At 31.9% G+C, this 21,555-nt stretch overlaps 1 protein-coding gene across 1 annotated transcript in view; it reads right to left on the bottom strand.

The window, feature by feature from the left end:
- Positions 1–21,555, bottom strand: part of PCDH15 (protocadherin-related 15) — a 565,802-nt gene that overhangs the window by 357,632 nt on the left and 186,615 nt on the right. The window contains exon 3 of the mRNA XM_004681080.1: positions 15,505–15,660. Coding sequence (XP_004681137.1) covers positions 15,505–15,660 — 156 coding nt within the window. The remainder of the gene's footprint in view (positions 1–15,504; positions 15,661–21,555) is intronic.

Genomic DNA, 21,555 nt, shown 5'->3' with positions numbered 1-21,555 from the left:
TCAATAGCAGTCATCTAAAATTGTATAGATTATTGTTTTTCACAATTTAGTCCAGTATATTTAGCTTTACTTTAGGTTTTTGACAAATGTGTACCCAGCAACATTTTAAAGATTATATGTAGTATATATATAATATTCCTTAAAAATAAAAGCATATAGCATAAAATAACATACTCATCTAGAGTTTTCTAAAAAAGCCCACGTGAGTTTTTTAGAAATGGCAAACAGACCTAGCGATGTCTGTTAACCAATAACTTTATAAATGCTAAATCTTAAAACCACAAACAATTTCTAACAACTTATCATGATATACAGCATGGCAGAACAAAGAAGCTATCATGATATACAGCATGGCAGAACAAAGAAGCTGGAATCACCCTCTTCCTGGAAAACAATGAGGAAAAAAACACTGCTATGTGCTCCTAGAAAAATCCAGGCATTTCTAACCAGCTACACTGGCTGCAGACTTCCCCTGGGGCTTAGAAAGGAAAAGAATAGGAGGAAGCAAAGAGGAGGATGCAGAGCTAAACACCCAAACATTCTTAAATTGGGCTAACTACCCAAGCACCCCTAAACATCCAAGTCGTAACGGAGAGAAACACAGGATACTGTGAAATTCTCTGGAGGAATTTTTCTGACACAAATGTGGGCCTAGGCCCAATTCAGAGGGCAGAACCTTGGTAAACTGGGCACAGAAAATCAGAATTCTGCCATTGGGGTGGATTACCCACACAGGCCGCCTACCACCCGAAAGTGATCAAGAAAAGCCACGTGGAGTAAGGCCAGACTCCCCAAAAATCCCAACAGCAGAAAGGAGAATTTTAGCATGTACTCACACATCCTCCAGGAAGGCATACCAACAGCTTCTCTACCTCCCAATCCTGAGAAGCAGCAGCCCAGGCGAGAGCAGAGCACGGTGGCCACGGTAAATGCTAGAGTTTACTGGGCACAGCTGTGCTGGCTAAGCACTCAGAGCCTCCTCTGAGTCAGGTGTAGATTATTCCCAGATAGGAACTTGGAGACCCGAATAGTGCCCTTCCCACTGAGAGATCCCCTGGGATTCAAAGGTCATGACCCTTGGATGAAAGGAATAAGAGGGAGCCGGGATGAAAATGAAGACAACCTAAGCAAAAACTACACATTATTGTGGGCAAAAACAAGACATAGAGGTGACTAATGGCACTCCTCAAACAAGCACTGAATATTAAAGCTCTTTCTTCACCTCACACCAAGGTAAGCTAAGTAGACAAAGATTTTCAGTGTCCTAAACATACGCACACACATAAACAGCAATAAATAAGGTATTATGCATTCCTAGGAAGCACACAACATCTCAACACAAATAGGAAGGCAGAAGGGCTGGGACAAATATAAAAGAGATGGAAATAGGGCCCTTCCTGGTGGCACCACCAGCCGCTTCAGTGCCAATTTGATCCCTGCCCTGGAGGTGAGCCACATGGCCGAGCAGACCTCTCCTGTCTTGCTCGCTGCTCCCCTCAGCAGTGTACTTCGTTGATCTGCCTTTTCTGCTCCCCACGCTGTCTCTGGTGAAGCCTCTCATGACACTTGCACCTCTGGCCTGTACCCAGTTCTGTATGCATAAATAAATAAATCGTAAAAAAAAAAAAAAGATGGAAATATACAAACTATCTGACAATGACTTCAACACAACAATATTAAAGATTTTAATTGAGATTTGGGAAGGTAGGCAGATAGGAAAGGGAGATAAGAAAGGGAATACAGGAACAAAGACAGTTTCACAAAAGACATGGAATATACAGAAAGATCATTTAAAGAGATTCTGAATGAAGTGCAGACAAAATTAGTGTTTTGAATAGAATAAAAATATCAGAAGAAAGGAATTTCAGCTATAGAGGCTCACACAAATTGCACATTTAGAAAAAGAGGGAATGTCAAGTCAAGGAAAATGAGAAAACTAAGAAACATCAGATTCAAATAGAAGAGGAAACCAAGGAATGATTGTACTCCCAGAAGGGGAAGAAAGAGAGAAAAAAAGTAGAACTCTACAATTTACTCAACAAAATAATAAATGAGAACTTTGAAAACTTAAAAAATGAATGAAGTATGGAAGTCCACCAGGTATAGAAATATACTTAAACTTTTAAATGCAAAATGATCTACACCATTTTCAAACTAACAAAAGTCAAAGATAAAGACAAAAAGATACAGGAAGCAAGGGGAAAAATAACTTATAGATGCTCCTCAGTTGGGCTTTCCCAGGATTTCAGTCCAGAGCAAGAAGAATGGAATAAAATGTTTGCAATCCTGAAAGACAAGAACTATGAGCCACAAATCTTTATCCTGAAAAATTACCAATTATGTATGAAACAATAATACTGATTTCTTAGACAAACAAAAGTTAACAGACTTTGCTACTAACACAACTCACTCTTCAAGTAATATTAAATTAATTTTATACATAAGAAAAACTAAAACACACACTCCTTAGCAAAATGACCAATGCAAGAGCAAGAAAATTATGAATTAACACCACCAGATATTACAGGGTAGGGAGTATAATCAAATATTGGAGAATAGACACCCTCTCATAAAGGACCCAAAACATAGGCAATCAAATAAAACCCCCATGTAACTACTACCCCAAAATCCAAAACAGACACCCACAGGACAGGAAGCAAAAAATTGATAGAAAAATCTAATGAAATCATCTAGAAAGAGTAGAAGGAAACAAAGGGATAAGAAACAGAAAAAATAAAACAATCAGAAAAAGCATAACTGAAAAGTAGACATGAGTAAAAGTACATGCTGAAATGAATATGTAATAGGGACATTTATGGCAAAAAACAAGTGTTAATAATAAACAGAAATGAAGAAATTCTCTTTTGTACCATTCTGCATGTAAGGAACTGAGAAATCACTACTCTATCTTAACAACAAAAAGCTGAATACACTGAAAAAACCAACAGCCATTCTTGGATCTATACAAGGTCAAGATACAAAGTAAAACACTGCCCCAAATTGACTAGAAAATAAAGGGGGGTGGGGAGACCAATTAAGAAATCGTCAGCTTACCCCAGCAGATTCAGGGATAGAGACCACAATGGGAACTAATAGTAGGACAGGAAAACCAGAACTATAATTCATGAATTTCTGAAGGTTATGAATGTGTAACTGTTAAAGATGTAATCTGGAGGCCCCATTCACAAATAGGTGCCCATAATTTCTTGAGGTTAGCTTCCAGGATCTCATAGCAAATAATGGAGTAAAGTCCAGTCATTCTTCTGATAGAGGGGGGGAGAAAGGAACAATTTTAGAAGAAAACCAGGACACTCTGTTCCTAACAAATCTATTGTCAGAAGAAATTAGGTAATCAGAGCCCAACCTCCTGGGTATCAACAGAACTTGAATGATCTGAGGAAAGGGAATTTCCTAAGTCCACCAAGTTCTAGATGTCTTATGCAACTAAGAGTTGGGTGTTGGGAATAACCTAGATAAACTTATAAAGTTTTAGTCCAGTGGTATAAGCTCACACAAAGTCTGAGGGCTAATCATAGGACTATAGAATGAGCCCTCCAAATATTGTACTCCCAATTTCTAAAGGCCTACTTACAGCAATTTCTCAAGTTCGCAACAAAGATAAAACAAAATGAAACAAAAATATTCCAAGTAGTCTTATGGGTAACATGCAAAATTTGGAGAGAGAAAGTATCAGAATCTGACATGTAAGGGATATTGAAATGAGCAGGTTGGGAACTTCAGAGGACTATAATTGATGTGCTTTACCTATGGGTAAATTATACACCATATGCAAAATCAAATAGGCAATGTAAGCAAAAAGATGAGAACCCTATGAAAGCCAAAATCAATCAAAAAAAAGGTTAATGAAAAAATGCTGAAAATGTAAGTTAATAATACCTTTGATGGCCTTATCAGTAGGCTGAATATTATTGAGGACAGGATCTCTGGAATTGTAAATATAACAATAGAAACATCCAAACTGAAATGAAAAGATAACAAAGACCAAGAAAAAGGAGAACAGAATACCCAAATTATTAAGGAACAACTTTAAAAGTTATAATCTAGGCCCTCCCTGGTGGCGCAGCGGGTTAAAGCACTGCATTGAGAAGCTGAAGCCACTTCCGCATGAGTTCGATTCCCGCCTGCCCCTGAGGAGACCACATGGTGTGGCAGACCTCTCCTGACCCGCCCGCTGCTCCCCTCAGCAGTGTACCTCATTGATCTGCCTGTTCTGCTCCCCACTCTGTCTCTGGTGAATCCTCTCACCCTCCGCATCTCTGGCCTGTACTCCAGTTCTATATGGATAAATAAATAAATCTTTAAAAAAAAAAAGTTATAATCTAAATATGTGCAAACGAGAGGAGGAACAGAAAGTGGAGCTGAAGATATAATTGAAATGATGAAGAATTTTTCCAAATTAAGGTCACATAGCTAATCACAGATCCAAAAAGCTCAGTAAACATAAAATAAAATAAAAACCAAGAAATCCCTATACTGAGACATGTTATTTTCAAGTTATGGAAAAGCAAAGATAAAGAAAATGCTGGAAAGTTAAATACAGGAACAAAATACCTCACCTAAAAGAAGCAAAAATAAGAAACACATCTGATTTTTCCTCAGAAACTAAGCAAGCAATGGATTGTAGAATGACATATTTAATAAAGCCTTGGGGGGGGGGAGAATCTCTACAATTCTGTATCCTCAACATTATCCTTCAAAGTGACAGAGAAACAAAAACTTACTCAGACTATCAAAAATTTGAGTTGATTTGTCAATAAAATGGTTTGCAACCCAGTTACATATATATTAAAATATTTTTTTTAGTGAGAAGGAAATAATATCAGTCATAAACTTAGATTGACATAGAAAGACCATCTAATAAGGAATAACTGAGGTAAAAGAAAAACTTTATATTTTACTATTAATTGAGCAATGTCTGTGATTACATTTTTCCCCCATAACATATAAGCTAACTTTTTTTAAACATTTCTAGTGGTTTCCCTGATTTATATTTATGTGTCTGTGTGTATATACACACACTTATGTATGCTTTTATGAAAATGAAATTTATGTTAATAACAATAATTTATGTTAACAATAATTTATGTTAATAATAATAATATGAAATTTATGTTAATAATAATTTATGTTAATAATAACAATAATATTAACATAATATTACTATGCTAATAATAATAATAAGAATAATAATAGTAAAACCTGTAGGTTTTTACTGGATGAGACTACAACTGAATGTGTTGATTGATTAAAATAAATAATAATCATAAAAGTGATTACATTTCATTTGTTATTTTTTTTAAAGGTTTATTTATTTATTCATACAGAACTGGGGTACAGATCAGAGATGCAGAGGGTGAGAGGATTCACCAGGAACAGAGTGGGGAGCAGAACAGGCAGATCGACGAAGTACACTGCTGAGGGGAGTAGTGGGCGGGTCAGGAGAGGTCTGCCACACCATGTGGATCTCTCCGGGCAAGCGGGGATAGAACTTATTCTGAATTGGCTTAAGCTTCTTAGTGCTGTGCTTTAACCCGCTGCGCCACCAGGGAGGGTCCTCATTTTGTTATTTTAAGATACTCATGCTAGCTGTGAAACATTGAAGTGTTTAGTGGCTTATGTGTTGAGAGAAAATGAAATCTCATAAAATCCTCAGTTAAAACAAAAAGGCAAATCAAGTATGGGAGACAAAATAAAGGAGAAAAAGTGGAATTGTATATAATTCTCAATAAAATCACAAAATTCAAAACAAGAATAGACAATCTAAATATACCTACATCTATTAAGGAAATAGAGTTCTTACCTCAGAAAACAGAAAATATAAGACTCAGAAGACTTCACTAATAAATTCGAATATTTATGGAGAAAATTCTATCAGTTTTCTACAATGTCTTTCATAGGACAGAAACAGAAGGAATATATACTAATTCATTCTGAGGCCAATATAACTTTAAGACTAAGCTAGGTTAAAAAAAAAAAAAAGAAAAGTAGACCAGTATATGACCATAGATGTAAAAATTAATAAAACTTTAGCAAACTGAGCCCCAATGTGCATCAAAAGAATTATATAGCATGACAAAAGGAATTTACTCCAGGTACTCACTATTTGAAAATTAATTAAGGTAATGCATACTTTAGAAATTATCACTGCTGATAGAACATAAACTATGTCCATTTATCATTGAGATGCCAATTCATACATTCTCTCACATCTTTGCAGCATAAAACCAATATCCCTATTTTGGTTAATTTTTATGTCAACCTAACTGCACCCTGAAGTGCCCAGATATTTGGGTAAACATTGTCTAGATATGCCTGTAGGTTTTCACTGGATGAAACTACAACTGAATGGGTAGATTGAGTAAAATAAATTCCTCAAATACAATAATAAAACAAAAGACTAAATAAGGAAGAATTCATTTCCTCAGCCTGCCTATTTTCACACAGTTTCTTGCCTTTGGAGTTGACCTTAGGCTGGAACTTAAATAATTCAAGTGCTATGGATCTCAGGCCTTTGGTTTCAGACTGGAAGTATACTACTAATTTACCTCTATCTTCATCTTTCCCACGGCACACATTAGCATTTCCCTATATCCATCATCTCTGTCTTTCTACAACTATCACTTCTTTCTCATTGTCTATCTCTAATTTATATGATTATACCTATATATTATGTACCTGTCTGTCATCATTTACTCTATATATCTCTCCATATTATGTAAACTTGACTAGCACATCCATGATCCAAGTTTCTCTTCAGTAAACAAAACCAAATGATATGACTTTCAAAACCAAATGATTTGACTTTCAAAGGTAAGAAACAGATGCCAAGGTAAAAGCTCATCGAGGTCTATATAACTATTCTGTAGCCCTCTGCAACACTTGCTGAGTTTACAGAAGCTGTACTACACTCTTCTGGAACTTTGATTATATACTTTATCATCCTTTAAAGAACACCCACAGGCTTCCTTACTAATGTATACTGGTGTTGTAAACACCTGAAGTCTAGATAATGTAGTTGTAAAAAAAAGACCTATTTTTAAATGATTAGATATTGTCTTCTTGTATCTATATTTATTTACAGGTTCTTTAATAAATGGTGCCATGTGAACATCAGCTTCCATAATAATAATTCCAAATTATAATTTTTTTGACTATGACTGGAGCTTTTACAATTACCAAAGATAAAATACTTTTATAATTCTGTTTTGTAATTTATCCCAATTTGGAAAGATGCTTTAGAACTAGCAATATATTACAAAATCATATGAGCCTCTAGCAAAAAAAAAAAAAAGAGAGAAGAGAGAGAGATGAATTTATAGTAGATAGTACTTAGTGGAATATTGTTGAGAACTTGAGTTTTTTCTCACAATGATAAAATTACATTACCTCTAAATATATGATTATTTACTGAGGTTTTATTTTCAGCCAATTGTTTCTGTGACCACTGTGTTGGTCTTATTTTGATTTGTTTATCTATCATGTTTTTATTCCAGCACTAATTCTAATCCAATATCCAAAGTTTATGTTTGAATTTTCAGGAATTGAGAGCAAATAATACACATTTCTGAATTTGTATACAGAGGACATTATCCTGTCATGATTTATTGTAATCGAAAAGAAAATTTGACACAGATTTTGTATTTATTCTTCATGTTCCTTTAATATATAATTTTTGAAAATAAAGGACAAAACTAGCATCAAACTATAAATTGGAGACATTCAGAGGGGATAGGAAGGAAAGGTTATCAAAAGGGAAGGGAAGGGCATAAGACACTATGCTGATGGTTCATGGGCATCTTAGTGGTGGGACTAATTTTTTGAATTTGATATATATGTATGTATATACATGTATATATGTATATGCAAGCACATATAGTACATACATAAATGTGCATATGTGCATACATACATGCATGCATACATATATTTTTTACATCATTCTTCCTTTTGTGCATTTTTCATTTCATTTGTAATCCCCATGGGCTTGGTGGTAGGACTTTTATGGGCACAACACCTGAGATGAAAAATCAAACACTGTACAAAAATGAACAATTATTTAAAAATACATAAATGAATAATAATAACATAATTTTATATCAGTGTATAAGTTATTGATACTATGAGAGCTGGACAATTAATATTGAAAATCATGTCTTCTGAATAAATTATTAAATATAAATTCATGTTTATAAGTATTTGGAAATGTGAAAAGTTTGTTATAGAAAAGGAAATAGTTCTACTCATCTTTACTGAAGAAATATACTTACATTGGATAAGTGTATGTATACAGAGAAAGAGAAAATACAAAGCTAAGAGTTTGTTGAATTCAAATTGATGAACATTTGGGTATTCGAATCATTAACACTGCTCAAAGAGTAGTTCCCATTCTCTTGCTATAAAATAGAAAATATATTTTTAATTTATTTTTTCTGCTTCTCATAATATCCTCTTTACTCTCTTACCTGTCTCCTGATTCCCAGAAAGAATATGACTAATCCCCTGGAGAAGAAAAACAGGAATAAGCATAAGGAACTAAAACTTAAGTTTCATTCCTTTCTTCAGATATGAACTATAGATTAGGTATTAGTATTACATATTCTAGGAAATTCTGTAAATGGAAACAGATCTGAAAGTCCTGTGATTTCCATTAATTTAAAGTTAAATATATTTATTAAGTTTCCAAGCCATGAGCTATGTATTTTAAAAATTTATTTTTTAACATGTATAAAAAATCAACTAATTTTACCTAGAAATTATAAGACACATACAATGTAAAAAAAAAGCTTAATTATATATGGAATTTGACTGCAATGCTTCATCACGGAGAGTATCTATGCTCTTAGATGTACCAGAAAGACTGACATGTATTAAATGGAAGGAGGTGGCACAGACATGATAAAATATGATAGAGTGTCAAAACTGAGACAAACTTCATTAGGATATTAAAAGCTCAAATTAGATAGATTCAGAGATAATCTCATTTTCCCATTGTGAGAAAAATCAGATTTTCAGTGATGATGTATCGCTAACTACTGCTGTTTATTATATATTTTATATTTCTTTTGTGGAGATCTCCTTGGTTTTTAAATATCACTATTGCTAAAATATATTTTCCAAGTAGAAATTACTGATAAGAAAAGTTGCCAAGCATTTCACTAGGCACTTTAAATGCATCTATCTCTTTTAATCCATAATAGACTTCATAATTTTTGACGTTATACTTATTTTATAATTAAGGCATTGCAGGCTAAAGGATATTCTGTCTGATATCATAATTCTAGTACTTGGTAAATGACTCTAACACATATTGTTTAACTACAAAGTATTAACTTACAAGCACTGTGAAAAATAGTGTTAATAAACTTTTTTAAGTGTTAATAAACTTTTGAGGAAAAGAGAAAATAAATGCAACTTGCACATATCAGAAACCAAAATACAAAGATAGCTGAAATGACTGAATTTCATCATAGAAGAATTATTTGTGCCCTGAAGGCAAAATATTTTTAAGATATTTTATAGAAAAATAAATTAGCTATTGTATGCATTTTAGAAAACTCAAATAATTAATGCTATTGAAAATACATTGTTTCTCAGCATGTAAATTATTTAATGAATCACAAAACTCACCATCATTTAATATGTCAAACAATTAATTTAACAACAAGATCTTTATTTCTATTGGGCTGAATAATGACTGAAAAGCACTGAATAAAAACTGAAGGAACAAATAAAAGAAGGGAGAAAATGAAATTTGAATTTTCATCAAAAGTCTTTCAACAAATCACCATTTGATAAATTACAGTGGAAATGTTGAGTGATGTGGAAGAGGATATTTACAAAATCTTAAGGTAGTTCCCTATAAATAATGGAATTATCAAGTAACTAATATCTATAGTAGGAAAAGTCATAGGAATTAAGAATATGGTGTCACTTTTGTGATATACTTGTACAAATGTCTATGGTCATTAAAAAATCAATCTGGCAAATACTATCCCACTTATAAAACTTTACAAAATTATTAAAGTCAAGGAAACTCTAAGGAATTAAAAGTGAGACTAAGAAGACATGAAATATAAATGCAATGTGTGATACTAGATTGACTCTTAAAGCTAAAAAAGAAGCATACTATGAATGAAATCTACGTATTATATGTTAATTATTTATTAATGTGAATTTAAGATGTTTATGGTTGTAATAAAGTTATGTAGGAAATATGTGAGGGAATCAAAATCATGAGTTGGATGGAGGTTTCTACCTGTGCAAAAATCCCAGTTCATAGCTGCACTGAAGAGAGAAATTGCTTATACCAAAGGCGATATAGGCAAAGGTATTGTGCAGAGCTAGGATCCACCATAAGAATAAAGTTCAGAAATGAGCAACTCACTCCACTGAATTTCCCCCAGGAAAGGGTGGATATGAGAATCAAGTGCATACAGTCACACTACATGGGCTGAGCTGAAAGACAGACAGCAGACACATGGTCTGAAATCCAGGCAAGAGAGACTTGCCCAGTTCAATACTTCAACAACAACAGTGTCCTCTTGAACCCTGTCCTATCCACACAGAATGCCCAGCTACTGATCAATATTCCTTAAACACACAGTGTCATCCATTTAAGTGGAAATTCTGTTCTTTACATTCAGAAAACAAATAATGGGGTAAAGGGAAAATATAATAGGGACATTATTTCACAGGGTAATACTATATTGGATAGAAAGTACTAAAGATAAAGTCTGTAAAAATAAATAGAGGAGTAAAAAAAAATCTGGTGAAAACTTCGGAATTAAAAAAAAAAAATGAAAGCTTGAATCAACAGCCCTGAAGACTATAATGCACAGAGAATCCAGGTGAAATAAGAGAGGTACAAAGAAAAAAGGGTGTAACAAAAACACTTCAAGAATTAACTGATTCCATGAAGAGGCAAGATAAAAATAAGTATCTCAGAAGGGAAGAGAGAGAAAGAAAAAGGAACAGAGAACTTCTTTAAAAAAAAAAAAAAAAAAAAAACAGGGGAAACTTCCAAACCTGAAGAAGGAATTAAATACACAATTCCATGAAGCTATAAAACACTTGCTTACCTATATGTATTCAGACCTAAATCAAAACATAGCAGTGAAATTCCAACAGTCACGACAACAAAATAATATTGAAATTGACCAGGGAGAGGAAACAGATAACCCTGAAAAGAAGCCTGATCAAATTAACATCTGACATTTCTGAAGAAACACTAGGTACAAAAGAGAATGGAATGATGTCATCAAAACACTTAGAGATAAAAATATGCTAACAGAAGTAGTCTGTCCTTCAATCTCTCTTACAGAAATGAGAGATAAAGGCCTCGGATACACAGAAGCTTAAGGAAAGTACAGATACACTAAAAAATAACAGAGTTAAGAAACACCATAACCGATCTTAAAAATTCGAACTGGTGGTCCTCCCTGGTGGCGCAGCGGGTTAAAGCACGGTACTGAGAAGCCTAAGCCACTTCCACATGAGTTCGATTCCCGCCTGCCCCGGAGGTGACCATGTGGTGCGGTAGACCTCTCCTGACCCGCCCACTGCTCCCCTCAGCAGTGTACTTCATTGATCTGCCTGTTCTGCTTCCCATTCTGTCTCTGGTGAGGCCTTTCACCACCCCTGAGCCTCTGACCTGTAACCCAGTTTTGTATGCACAAATAAATAAATCTTTTAAAAAAAAATCAAAAAATCTAACTGGTGGCCTCAATAGCAGATAAACATAAGCAATGAAGATAATAAGTAAAAAAACATAATATTGGAGAACACAAGAACAGACAGGATATAAAGAAAGAATCTTAAAAAATGAAAACATTGTAATAGCAGTCTGAGACAACTAAAATATAATTAATATCCATACCAGGGTGATCCCAGAAAGAGAAAATAAAAAGTAGAAAGACATAGGAAAGCTATTTAAGAGTCAGTCACTGAATCATCACAGTCTGGGAAATGAACCAGAAGTTGTGAATCCAAGAGGCCCAAAAAGTTCTATACACAATATTGGACAGATATCAGTAACACACTTAACATTAAAGCTGTTGTGAACCAACAACCAGGGAAGTTTATAGGTGAGGGAAGCAGAATATCAAAACAACAAACATAATAGATTAAATATATCAAGAGAATATAAACTATAAGCAATCAGACCATTTTCAGACTTTCATAAGAAATATTGCAACCATGAAAGGTCTGGAAAGAGATATTTAAGAAGGAAGAACAATCCTTCCAGAAATTCAACACACCACATTATTTTAAGGATACAATATATGCATTACTATAATATAGTGACATTGAAGTATATTTAACATGTAACTTGCAGAATGCTGTCATTTTTATAGTTCAAAAGAAGCTGAGTATTGAAATTTCCTTAGTTTCTCCCTTTTAATTACTTCTAAAGTGTAGCTTGCCAACTTTGTATGAGTTTCTGAGTTGACTCAAATTAATGTATCAAGACTGACAGATATCCTGTACAATTATTTGATATATTCCTACATTTTAAGTATAGTGATATAGGACATATTGCAAATTTCAGCTCTTTTGGTTATACTGATTCTTTTGTAACTACTCAACTCTGGTACTGTAGCACGCTGACTATGCATGATGAAGGGGCATGTCTGTGTTGCAATAATATTTGATTTATTGACATGGACAATTCATGGGACATCAGGCAGTGTAGACCACAGTTAATCTAACTATGCTTATCACAAAAGACTATCTGATCATTATTCAAAACATATAAGGAAAACTATATCATTTGAACTTCAATTAAAACCTATACTCTAAAATTATTTTGTATTAACACAAATTCATAGGAATTTATACATACTATAAGCAATATATAACATGCATTATGAAAATTTGAAAATTTTATTATTTTAATCACTCACACTTCTATAATTATAATTCAATCACTAATATCCCAGTAAATGAGTAAGAGTCACTTTTTACACATATAAAGCTTCCCATATTAAAATAATTATCTGAAGAAAATATGTCATTATTTTCAAATTTATTTAAGGTGACTCCCTATGTTATTTATTGGATTAGAAAAAAGTAACCAAATACTTACTGTAATATTTTAAACAAAATTTTAATAACATTTCAAAGACTAAATAATCAACAGATATGATTTTTTTAAATGAACATAGAATTAAATAAAAAATAAAGCTAATAGATAAATCATTTTTATCATATATTTAATATTGTATATACTTCATTGATATTTGGACTTAAGAAGTCAAAATAAAATATAACTATAAAGTAATAAAACATAATCCCAAATAATTTGAACTAGTGAAATATATATATAAAAAGGAAAAATTTCCAAGAAATAAACATAGACAGTCTAAATTAAGCATCGTCTCTTCTGAAACTTGAAGAGAATTCTTACAAATATTACACCTGTCATAATTTGAAAAAGATTATAAAGTATTATGCCAATAAAAAACATCCTATTTAATACAATGAAACTGTGTGCTAGTTTTAATCTATTAAGAATTACAAAACATAGATTGCAGTTAGAATATTTCAAAGCCAAGTCAAAAAAATGGAAAGCTTATCCAAACTCTAGTTATAAAATAACTCAAAATTGTAATCCCCCTTCCTTTTCTCATACCCTTTTCCCTTTTCTTTCTGACTACAAACCATCCATCAAGAAAAATATGAGGACATATTCTTCCAGAAAGTGCCAACCAGTTTTCTCTAATAAATCAGATCAATTACAGCAATAAAATACAAGTAGGGTTATATTCAAGGTGATAAAAACAGCAATTAATATTGACTAAAAATTTCCCTTCTTTGTGAAATAATCAGTAAAACCTGAAGTAAATATATCCTCTATTAACCTGAGACTATTTCTTCACAAGGTCAAGGAATTATTATATCTGTCTTGATATGATTATATTGAATTTGATTTTTAAATATCAAGTGAAAATTCTAAGAATAACAGTTATCAAAAAAAAATCACTACCAAAAACTACTTTTCTTCCAAACATTGCTTAAGAATGATCAGCAATAATTATTGAAGAGCAATTTGTTCTTCAACCAGATTACTTACTTAATAGTATAAGAGTCTAAAATTATTTACAGTCTCCATTTAACCAGTAAAATAAAAGTAGTTGTGACATCGTATGCCCCGCTCACTAAAAAGTACTTACATACTTTGTTATAATCCTTGTTCATCATTATAGTACAGGCATTATTATTTTTGTGAATTTGTAACATGTTTGTAGAACATGTTTACAAAAAATGTCATAAGTTGTCATGTAATGTAATCATAAAAGTACCCATTGTGATTATAATTTTACAATGTAATACCTTAAGTATAACCCTGGTATTTTTGTATTTAAATCAGCTTCATGGATGGTTATTTATAAGTAGTGAAGGTATGATGGAACCAAGGACTTGTGTATCTTAGCAGGTTCATGACGTTGCTTCAGATTCAGTTTTTCCATTATCAATAAGAAGAGATACTAATCAGCACTTTAATTTTGTAAATATCTTTTAAAAAATCCATGATAATAAATGTATACCTGTCTTTTAATTTTAGTGACTATTTTATTAATAGGAAAATTCCTAGAAAATAAATTACACTCAAAATAATTTTAGAAAGTTTGTAGAGGTGAAACTCCCAGTGCTTTTTCATATCCAATTTACTGATCATCTCCTATAAAGCAAATACATATCTCTTAAGCTTAAAAAAAAAAAAAACAACAACTTGGGAACTAAGATGATCTACAAAAATATGTACTGTTAAAATCCAATTTGTGTTTGGTATATTTAAGTAAATAGATGACACTTGAGGCAAACTAAATATATTTTATAATTTAATGAATAACAACAAAAAAAACAGAGTAGCCATTGTAAGAAATACATTAAATGGATGTTCAGCTCATGGATTCTGAATCAAAGGGGAAAGAAACCAAACTAAGGCAACAAACAAAAAGCATACTATCACAAAAATGAAATATTACTTTTTCAATTTAAAAAAATGATTATAATTTTCACAAGCATTTAGTTGTGACATATTTGATTTTATTAATATTCTAGAATTTGATTTTAAAATTGGAGCAATAGCATTAATAAAAATCTCAACTGTATTTTTCAGTTTTTAATTACTGTTGCAACCTCAGATATTAAAAAAATATAGTTCGACAATTTACAATTAGAGTAAATTGTTCAGAGTGAGATTAAACAAGCATGTATATGGATTGCAGCATCAAGTTATCCAAGATGATTATAAACATCAACATTTTGATCGTTTTTATAAATATATTTTCCTGTAGTAAAATAAAATCTTTAAGTTGTATCCGTTTTTCAAACTTCACATCTTTGAAAGCACTATCTTTTATAATGTTTCATCAAGTTGTAAGCAGAGAAGAGTATTATTAAAAATAGCTTAAACTATTAGAGAGCACAATTTCATGTATCAGTGATAAGAACTCAAAGAATAACTACATGAAAACTGACCTCATTCACTGTAGCATAGTAGCTTTCATGCTTGAACGTGGGAGAATTGTCATTCCTGTCTCTCACTACAATTCGAACTTCATGGTAGATAACGGTACCCACTTTTTTGTTGATGCACTGGACTTGTACCACAATAGAGTGTATGTTCACTGGAGGCTGCAATGGAGAAATTGAGTATTTAGAAAAGAGGAATAAAACCGAAGCTTTTCATTACTGTCAAAATACTTACTTTTATAGTACACATTTCTGATTGTTTATTTAAAATGATAATCTGTGAAAGCTTATCTTGCTTTACTATTTAAAGACTCTGGAAGACAATCATGATTATTTAACTGTGCAATGCTTCAATATACAGGATGTCATGTGTCATTCACAATTACAGAACTGGAGAAATAAATTACAAAACTCATGTTGCTACTTGATGGGATAAAACAGATCTTGTCCCTCTGAAAGCTAAATAATGATAAGAATTCCCAATTTATTAAAACAATATCTTAATAGTAAAATCTTTGGGGAAGAGAGATAGTATAACATTGTGTACACTTGCATTTTTGCTCAAATACTATCCATATTTGATACCATTAAAATATATTAAAATCAATTCACAATTCATTCAATTTTATTCATTCCATACATTTAAATATTTCCTTTACTAATTTATCCTTTTCTCCAAATATACACTCATCATATAAATACGCAATGAATATTATTCTATGGCAATTTTTTGCATACTACTGCTATTCAATTATTCTATTGTAAACATTATTCTATTATATGATTACATCATAGTCTAAATAAAATCTTAGAAATGAGATAATTTATGTTGTGCATTGATAGTCTTTGTAAATAATATTTCAGCAAGCACACTATACATACATGTATGCTAACTTGCCTAATTGTTTTATATGATAAATTCTGTGAAGGAAAATATCATCAATGTGAAGTTAATTTACCCAGCCTCATGGACTGCAGAATTGAAATATAAACTTGCATTTCTTTGCCTCTGCAGAGGTTTTTAATATCACAAAATATTTATTTGTAATTTCTTAAAGTTTCTTTGAGTTTATAAAATTGTGCCTTTTATATATATATATATATATGTATATATAATTTCATACTGAATACTCTTCTTTCCACTTTCACCCTCATTATTTTTTCCTTGTTACATTTCTCATCCACTACTTGACATGCTGCACATTTTATATATTTCTTTGGTCTGCTTTTTCCAGGCTGTACACTGCCTAATGCCTGGGGTGTTGTTTGGCATAAATTTCTCTACCCTGTAACTACTACTGTATGCATAGGAGAATGTATACTACCTGAGTCAATGCATGGGCTTTGTCTAAATTCTAACATCTACCACTGTCTGATATAGAAGCAAAATTATTCTTTGCTTAGTTTGCTCATTTCTAAAAATTAGGATAAAATTAAACTGATAGAATTATTAGTTAATATTGATAGAAGCATTGTAAGTATTATATGGGATTGATCTGTGCTTGGTACATATTGAAATGTAATGGGTATAAATTATATTTATTGATGAAAATAAAACATTTTTAAAAGGCATCAAACATATCTTTAAAACCAATAATCTTGAATTATAAAATAGATTATTAAATATTGGATTAAAACAAGATATAACAGTGATCAATAGAAACTAAGATAGGTTCATTAAAAGTCTTATGTGCCATAATTGTGAGATGAATCCTGGATAAATATGTTGAAATAGAGTTTAGTTTAATTTCAAGATATGTTTGTGACCACTGAAGTAAAAAAAAAAGTTGAGCTAATGTGTCTTTGACTGAAGAGGTGCACCAGAAAACCATCATTAATTTATTGAGGGAGCTATCTAGTACCCCATCTTTGTATTCTAAACCTACAGATTCAAGTTTTAATCCACTGACATAAATGAAGGCCTTAAAACAATCAGTGCAAAATCTTTGCAAATCTCAAATCTCAGAAATATATGTAATATATTTAATGACAAAAGACAAGTCTCCAGGTTTAAATGGTAGAATTAGAGGGTACAAAATGACACATTTTAAAGAAATTTAAATTACCTATTTGCATTAGAAAGACTCACCCCAATATAATATTTAGCTACAATTTTTATGTGAAAATATAATTATGTAATATTATTAGCTAAAAGATTAGTTTACACACCAACTTTATAAATGGGTTGCTGGAATAATAATGGCAACTTCATATTCATTAAATGTGAATATCCTGAGCTACATGGATTATAATAAGCATCATTTTATGAACTAATAGAACAAAGTCTAAACACATTAAGTGTGATAAATTTGAAGATGTTTAAGCTAAATACAAAAGATTCATGAAATATCTGAATGGTTGTGAAAAGATCTATTAGCTTATCATTGTAGTTCCAGAGAGAAGAAATTAGAATGATAAACATGATAAATAAAAGCATTACGAGTGTTTTCAATAAAAGTAGTTTTTCAAGGAATTCAACAGAGGCACAAAATAGAATGGACTAACATAAAATAAGCTTGATAATTGAAAATCTATTAGCTTGGGACTAAAAGAACATTAAAAAAAAAACTATATATTAGACATTTCCTGGAAAGAATTTGAATACAATGACCTCCATCTTTACTACCAATTTTGAAGTGTTTGCTTTAATAGACTTTTAAAGAAGGTTCTGTGTATTTCAATTGTAGTATTAAAAAAAAAAAACAACTTGCAGGTACTTGTATTTATTGGCTCTGAACACAAATATTGAAGACATCAGGTGAATTATTTTCTCCTAAAGTCATTTATCTTCTAAACCTTGCAAGAGAAAACTATAAAACCATTCCATCTTAACTTTTAATTCTATGTGAGTGGTATCACTGAGACATAAAGGTCATAATCTTTGCAAGTAGAGGGTCAAATGCACTGTGCACTGAATCCCCACTTAGTCCTGCTAAGTACCCATAAATTAGATATAACCAGGTCACTTGGACGGTTGTCACTCTCAACTTTAGCTATCTGTGCAACTATTAGTAGCATGGATAGAACTTAGCCAGCAATAAATTCCAAACATAATGGACTATACTGACAGCAAGAATTCCCTATGGCTAATATATAACACACATTGTAATCTCATCTCGGAATAGTTTCTATCCTGTTGTATAAGATGGTCATAAATACATCAAGTGCAGTTCTACTAAGTCGATTAGTGAGAGTTTAGGGACTCCAAAATGCTTATTAATATGCTAGTGAAATTTTGGTTTGTCTTTCATAACTCGTGACAAATACAAGTAAAATAATTTTATCTTTTCAAATTCTTTCTAATTGTTCCATTCACGATAGAAGAAAAACCTATAAACTACTATGCATACGTACCTAAACTACAAACTATTTTTCTCAATTTAAACTGAGTAGTTTTAAATTTGCATTTCATATTAATACATATTTTCAAATGTGTATACCAGCTTATATATGCTTTTCTTTTGTTTTTTACAGATTTATTTATTTATGCATACAATAACTGGGGTACAGGCTAGAGGCGCATAGGTAGGGTATGTATGTGTGTTTGTGTGTGTGAGAGAGAGGATTCACCAGAGACAGAGAAGGGAGAGAACAAGAAGACTGACTGAAATACACCTCTGAGAGGCATCAGTTAAGACAGAAGTGGTCTGTCATGCCATGTGGGTCTGCTCCCTGGCTGGGGATCAAATTTGTGCTGTAGTGGCTGCAGATAGCTTCATAGTGCTGACCTTTAACTCCTTGGACCATGAGGGAAAGTCCTTTGCTTATCTTTTTTATAAGCATAGACTAAGTTCAAGAATGAAACATACCAATAGTTGATGGAAGCTATCTTTGAAGTGTAGAGTTTTTTTAATATACTTTATTATTTATTAGGCTTAATGATTTAGGAGGAAGCAAAATTTTAGCAAACCTGTAATATGAATTGATTTTATTTTTCATAAATCATAAAGATCAATTCTCATAGGAATAAAGGTTTAGTTATTAATTTTCTTTGTCTGTGCTTCATACTTTTACAAAATGAAAATACTTCCTTAGTTCACATATAACTATAACACTATGAACCAAAGAAAATATATTTTAGAGATCATTTTTAAATAGGAAATAAAAGGAGATGACTAGCTACAAATATGCAAGTTCTGCACAGTTAAACTTTTACAATAAAGAGTATTCAGATAAGTTTCCTGAAAAAGGTATAAATTTTAAAATATAATTAGGTATATGTAAGACTTAGATAAGTTTTGTAGATTTTTTACAAAAAGCTATTAAAGACACAAATTTCCATTGAGTTAACCCTTAGGTCCTTAAGGGCAAATCACATAAAAATGTTATGAGAGGCACATAAATAACTATATTTGAAGTAAAAAAAAAATTGTCAACCACCCTCCTTGGTGGCACAACAGGTTAAAGTGCAGCACTAACTGATCTGTGCCATGAGGGTCAACTCCCTGAAAGTGCATAGAACTCTTGCTGCAGTGCCTGTGGTTAGTGCCTGTGTAATCAGGAAAACTATTAGAAGATTGTCTAAAGACCAAGTGAGAAATAAGGAGACCGGCATAATGCTTAATGAATACAAATGCAAGATATACAGAAAAGATAAAAAAAAAAAAAGTATTGAATTACTAGTTGAAAGGATAATGGCCTAGGAAGAGGAGCCAAAAACTTTTTATGTAGCTTCTAACTTAGTGTCTGAAAGAAGTTATAATGTTTGAGAGTGTCATATCTGTCCCTATTCGAACCTTTTAAAAGCTTACTCAGAATTTTAAACTAACCAGAGCAAGCCTGTCACAATCATGTTTTTCTATTGTTATTGTTAACTACTGGTCACTCCTATAACCCCTACCAAAAGGATGAGGAAGTGATAATTTAGCATTTCAAAAATTTTTATATGACGCTCCTTTATTGGCAGTTTTCATGCAGTAAGTCCACGTTTTACAATTTTTCTCGCTCTGTTTATTTTTTTTTTTTGGGCGGGGGAGGGGGTAGAAGAATATTTAGGTAATTTTAATGACCAGAAATACAAATAAGAAGTAAAACAATTATGATCATAAATCAAGACTTATTTAGCATACTTGAAAATTGTAAAAAGGTTTATTTATAAATCACAAAAGTTTTCTAGTTAAATAATGATATTTGGAGGTTGGGGATTTTATTTTTTATCTTTACCTACAGAAATTTTCATAAAGATCATTAGTATAAACCTTTTTTCACACTTCAGCTTAAAAATATTTATTGTTTATGTTAAATTTTATTTCTATGCAGCCACAATTGCATAATGTTTCCACTAAGAAATAATTAATGACCTCCATAAATAAAGTTTAGAACTCATGACTAGAATGCTCTGGAAAGTACATTTCTCCCCACTGGTGCAGAAAAAGTATAAATGAGCACGGATCTAGCATGTAATTTCATTTTTATTTCCCTGGTTATAACTGACTAAAGGTAGTGAGTACTTTGATACTTTCTCTTTCTCAATAATGAGAAAAAAAAACACAAAAAACAATAACTATGGCCAGTCTGTGTAGTAGGCATTGCATTGTTACTGGAGTAAACAAAAGAAGCTAAAGTCAAAAGAACAAATCAAGGAAGTTAGAGAATAAAGTTAAATAAATGTGCAGACGAATCTGACCTGCCTGGAGAAGAACAGAGGACACTCACAGAGAAAAGCAGAAACAAGGTAACACCATGTATGTAGCCCACAACCAAGGAGTTTCCTCTCTAATAAAACAATTTTCTTAAAATCTAGTAATTTTCAATTCTATGATACAGTTATTTTTAATAATCTCCACACGTCAAGTTGTATGCATTTGTATGCCTTCAGCATAAGCCAATTAATTGATTAAAATCAGAATTTTTTTTTCCAGTGGCTGGAATGTTTATGTACTCACCGCCCCAGAAAAGTTCCTTTTCTTTTTTAAAGGTATAAAGATAAATAGATAGATAGATAGATAGATAGATAGATAGATAGATAGATAGATAGATAGACATAGATAACTAGATAGATAGATAGATAGATAGATAGATAGATAGATAGATAGATAGATAGATAGATAGATAGAT

Source organism: Condylura cristata, unplaced genomic scaffold (assembly GCF_000260355.1).
Source record: "Condylura cristata isolate star-nosed mole 26May11 unplaced genomic scaffold, ConCri1.0 scaffold00011, whole genome shotgun sequence".
NCBI lineage: Eukaryota > Metazoa > Chordata > Mammalia > Eulipotyphla > Talpidae > Condylura > Condylura cristata.
Note: the sequence above shows the minus strand (reverse complement) of the source record. Positions and strands in the feature narration are given on the sequence as shown.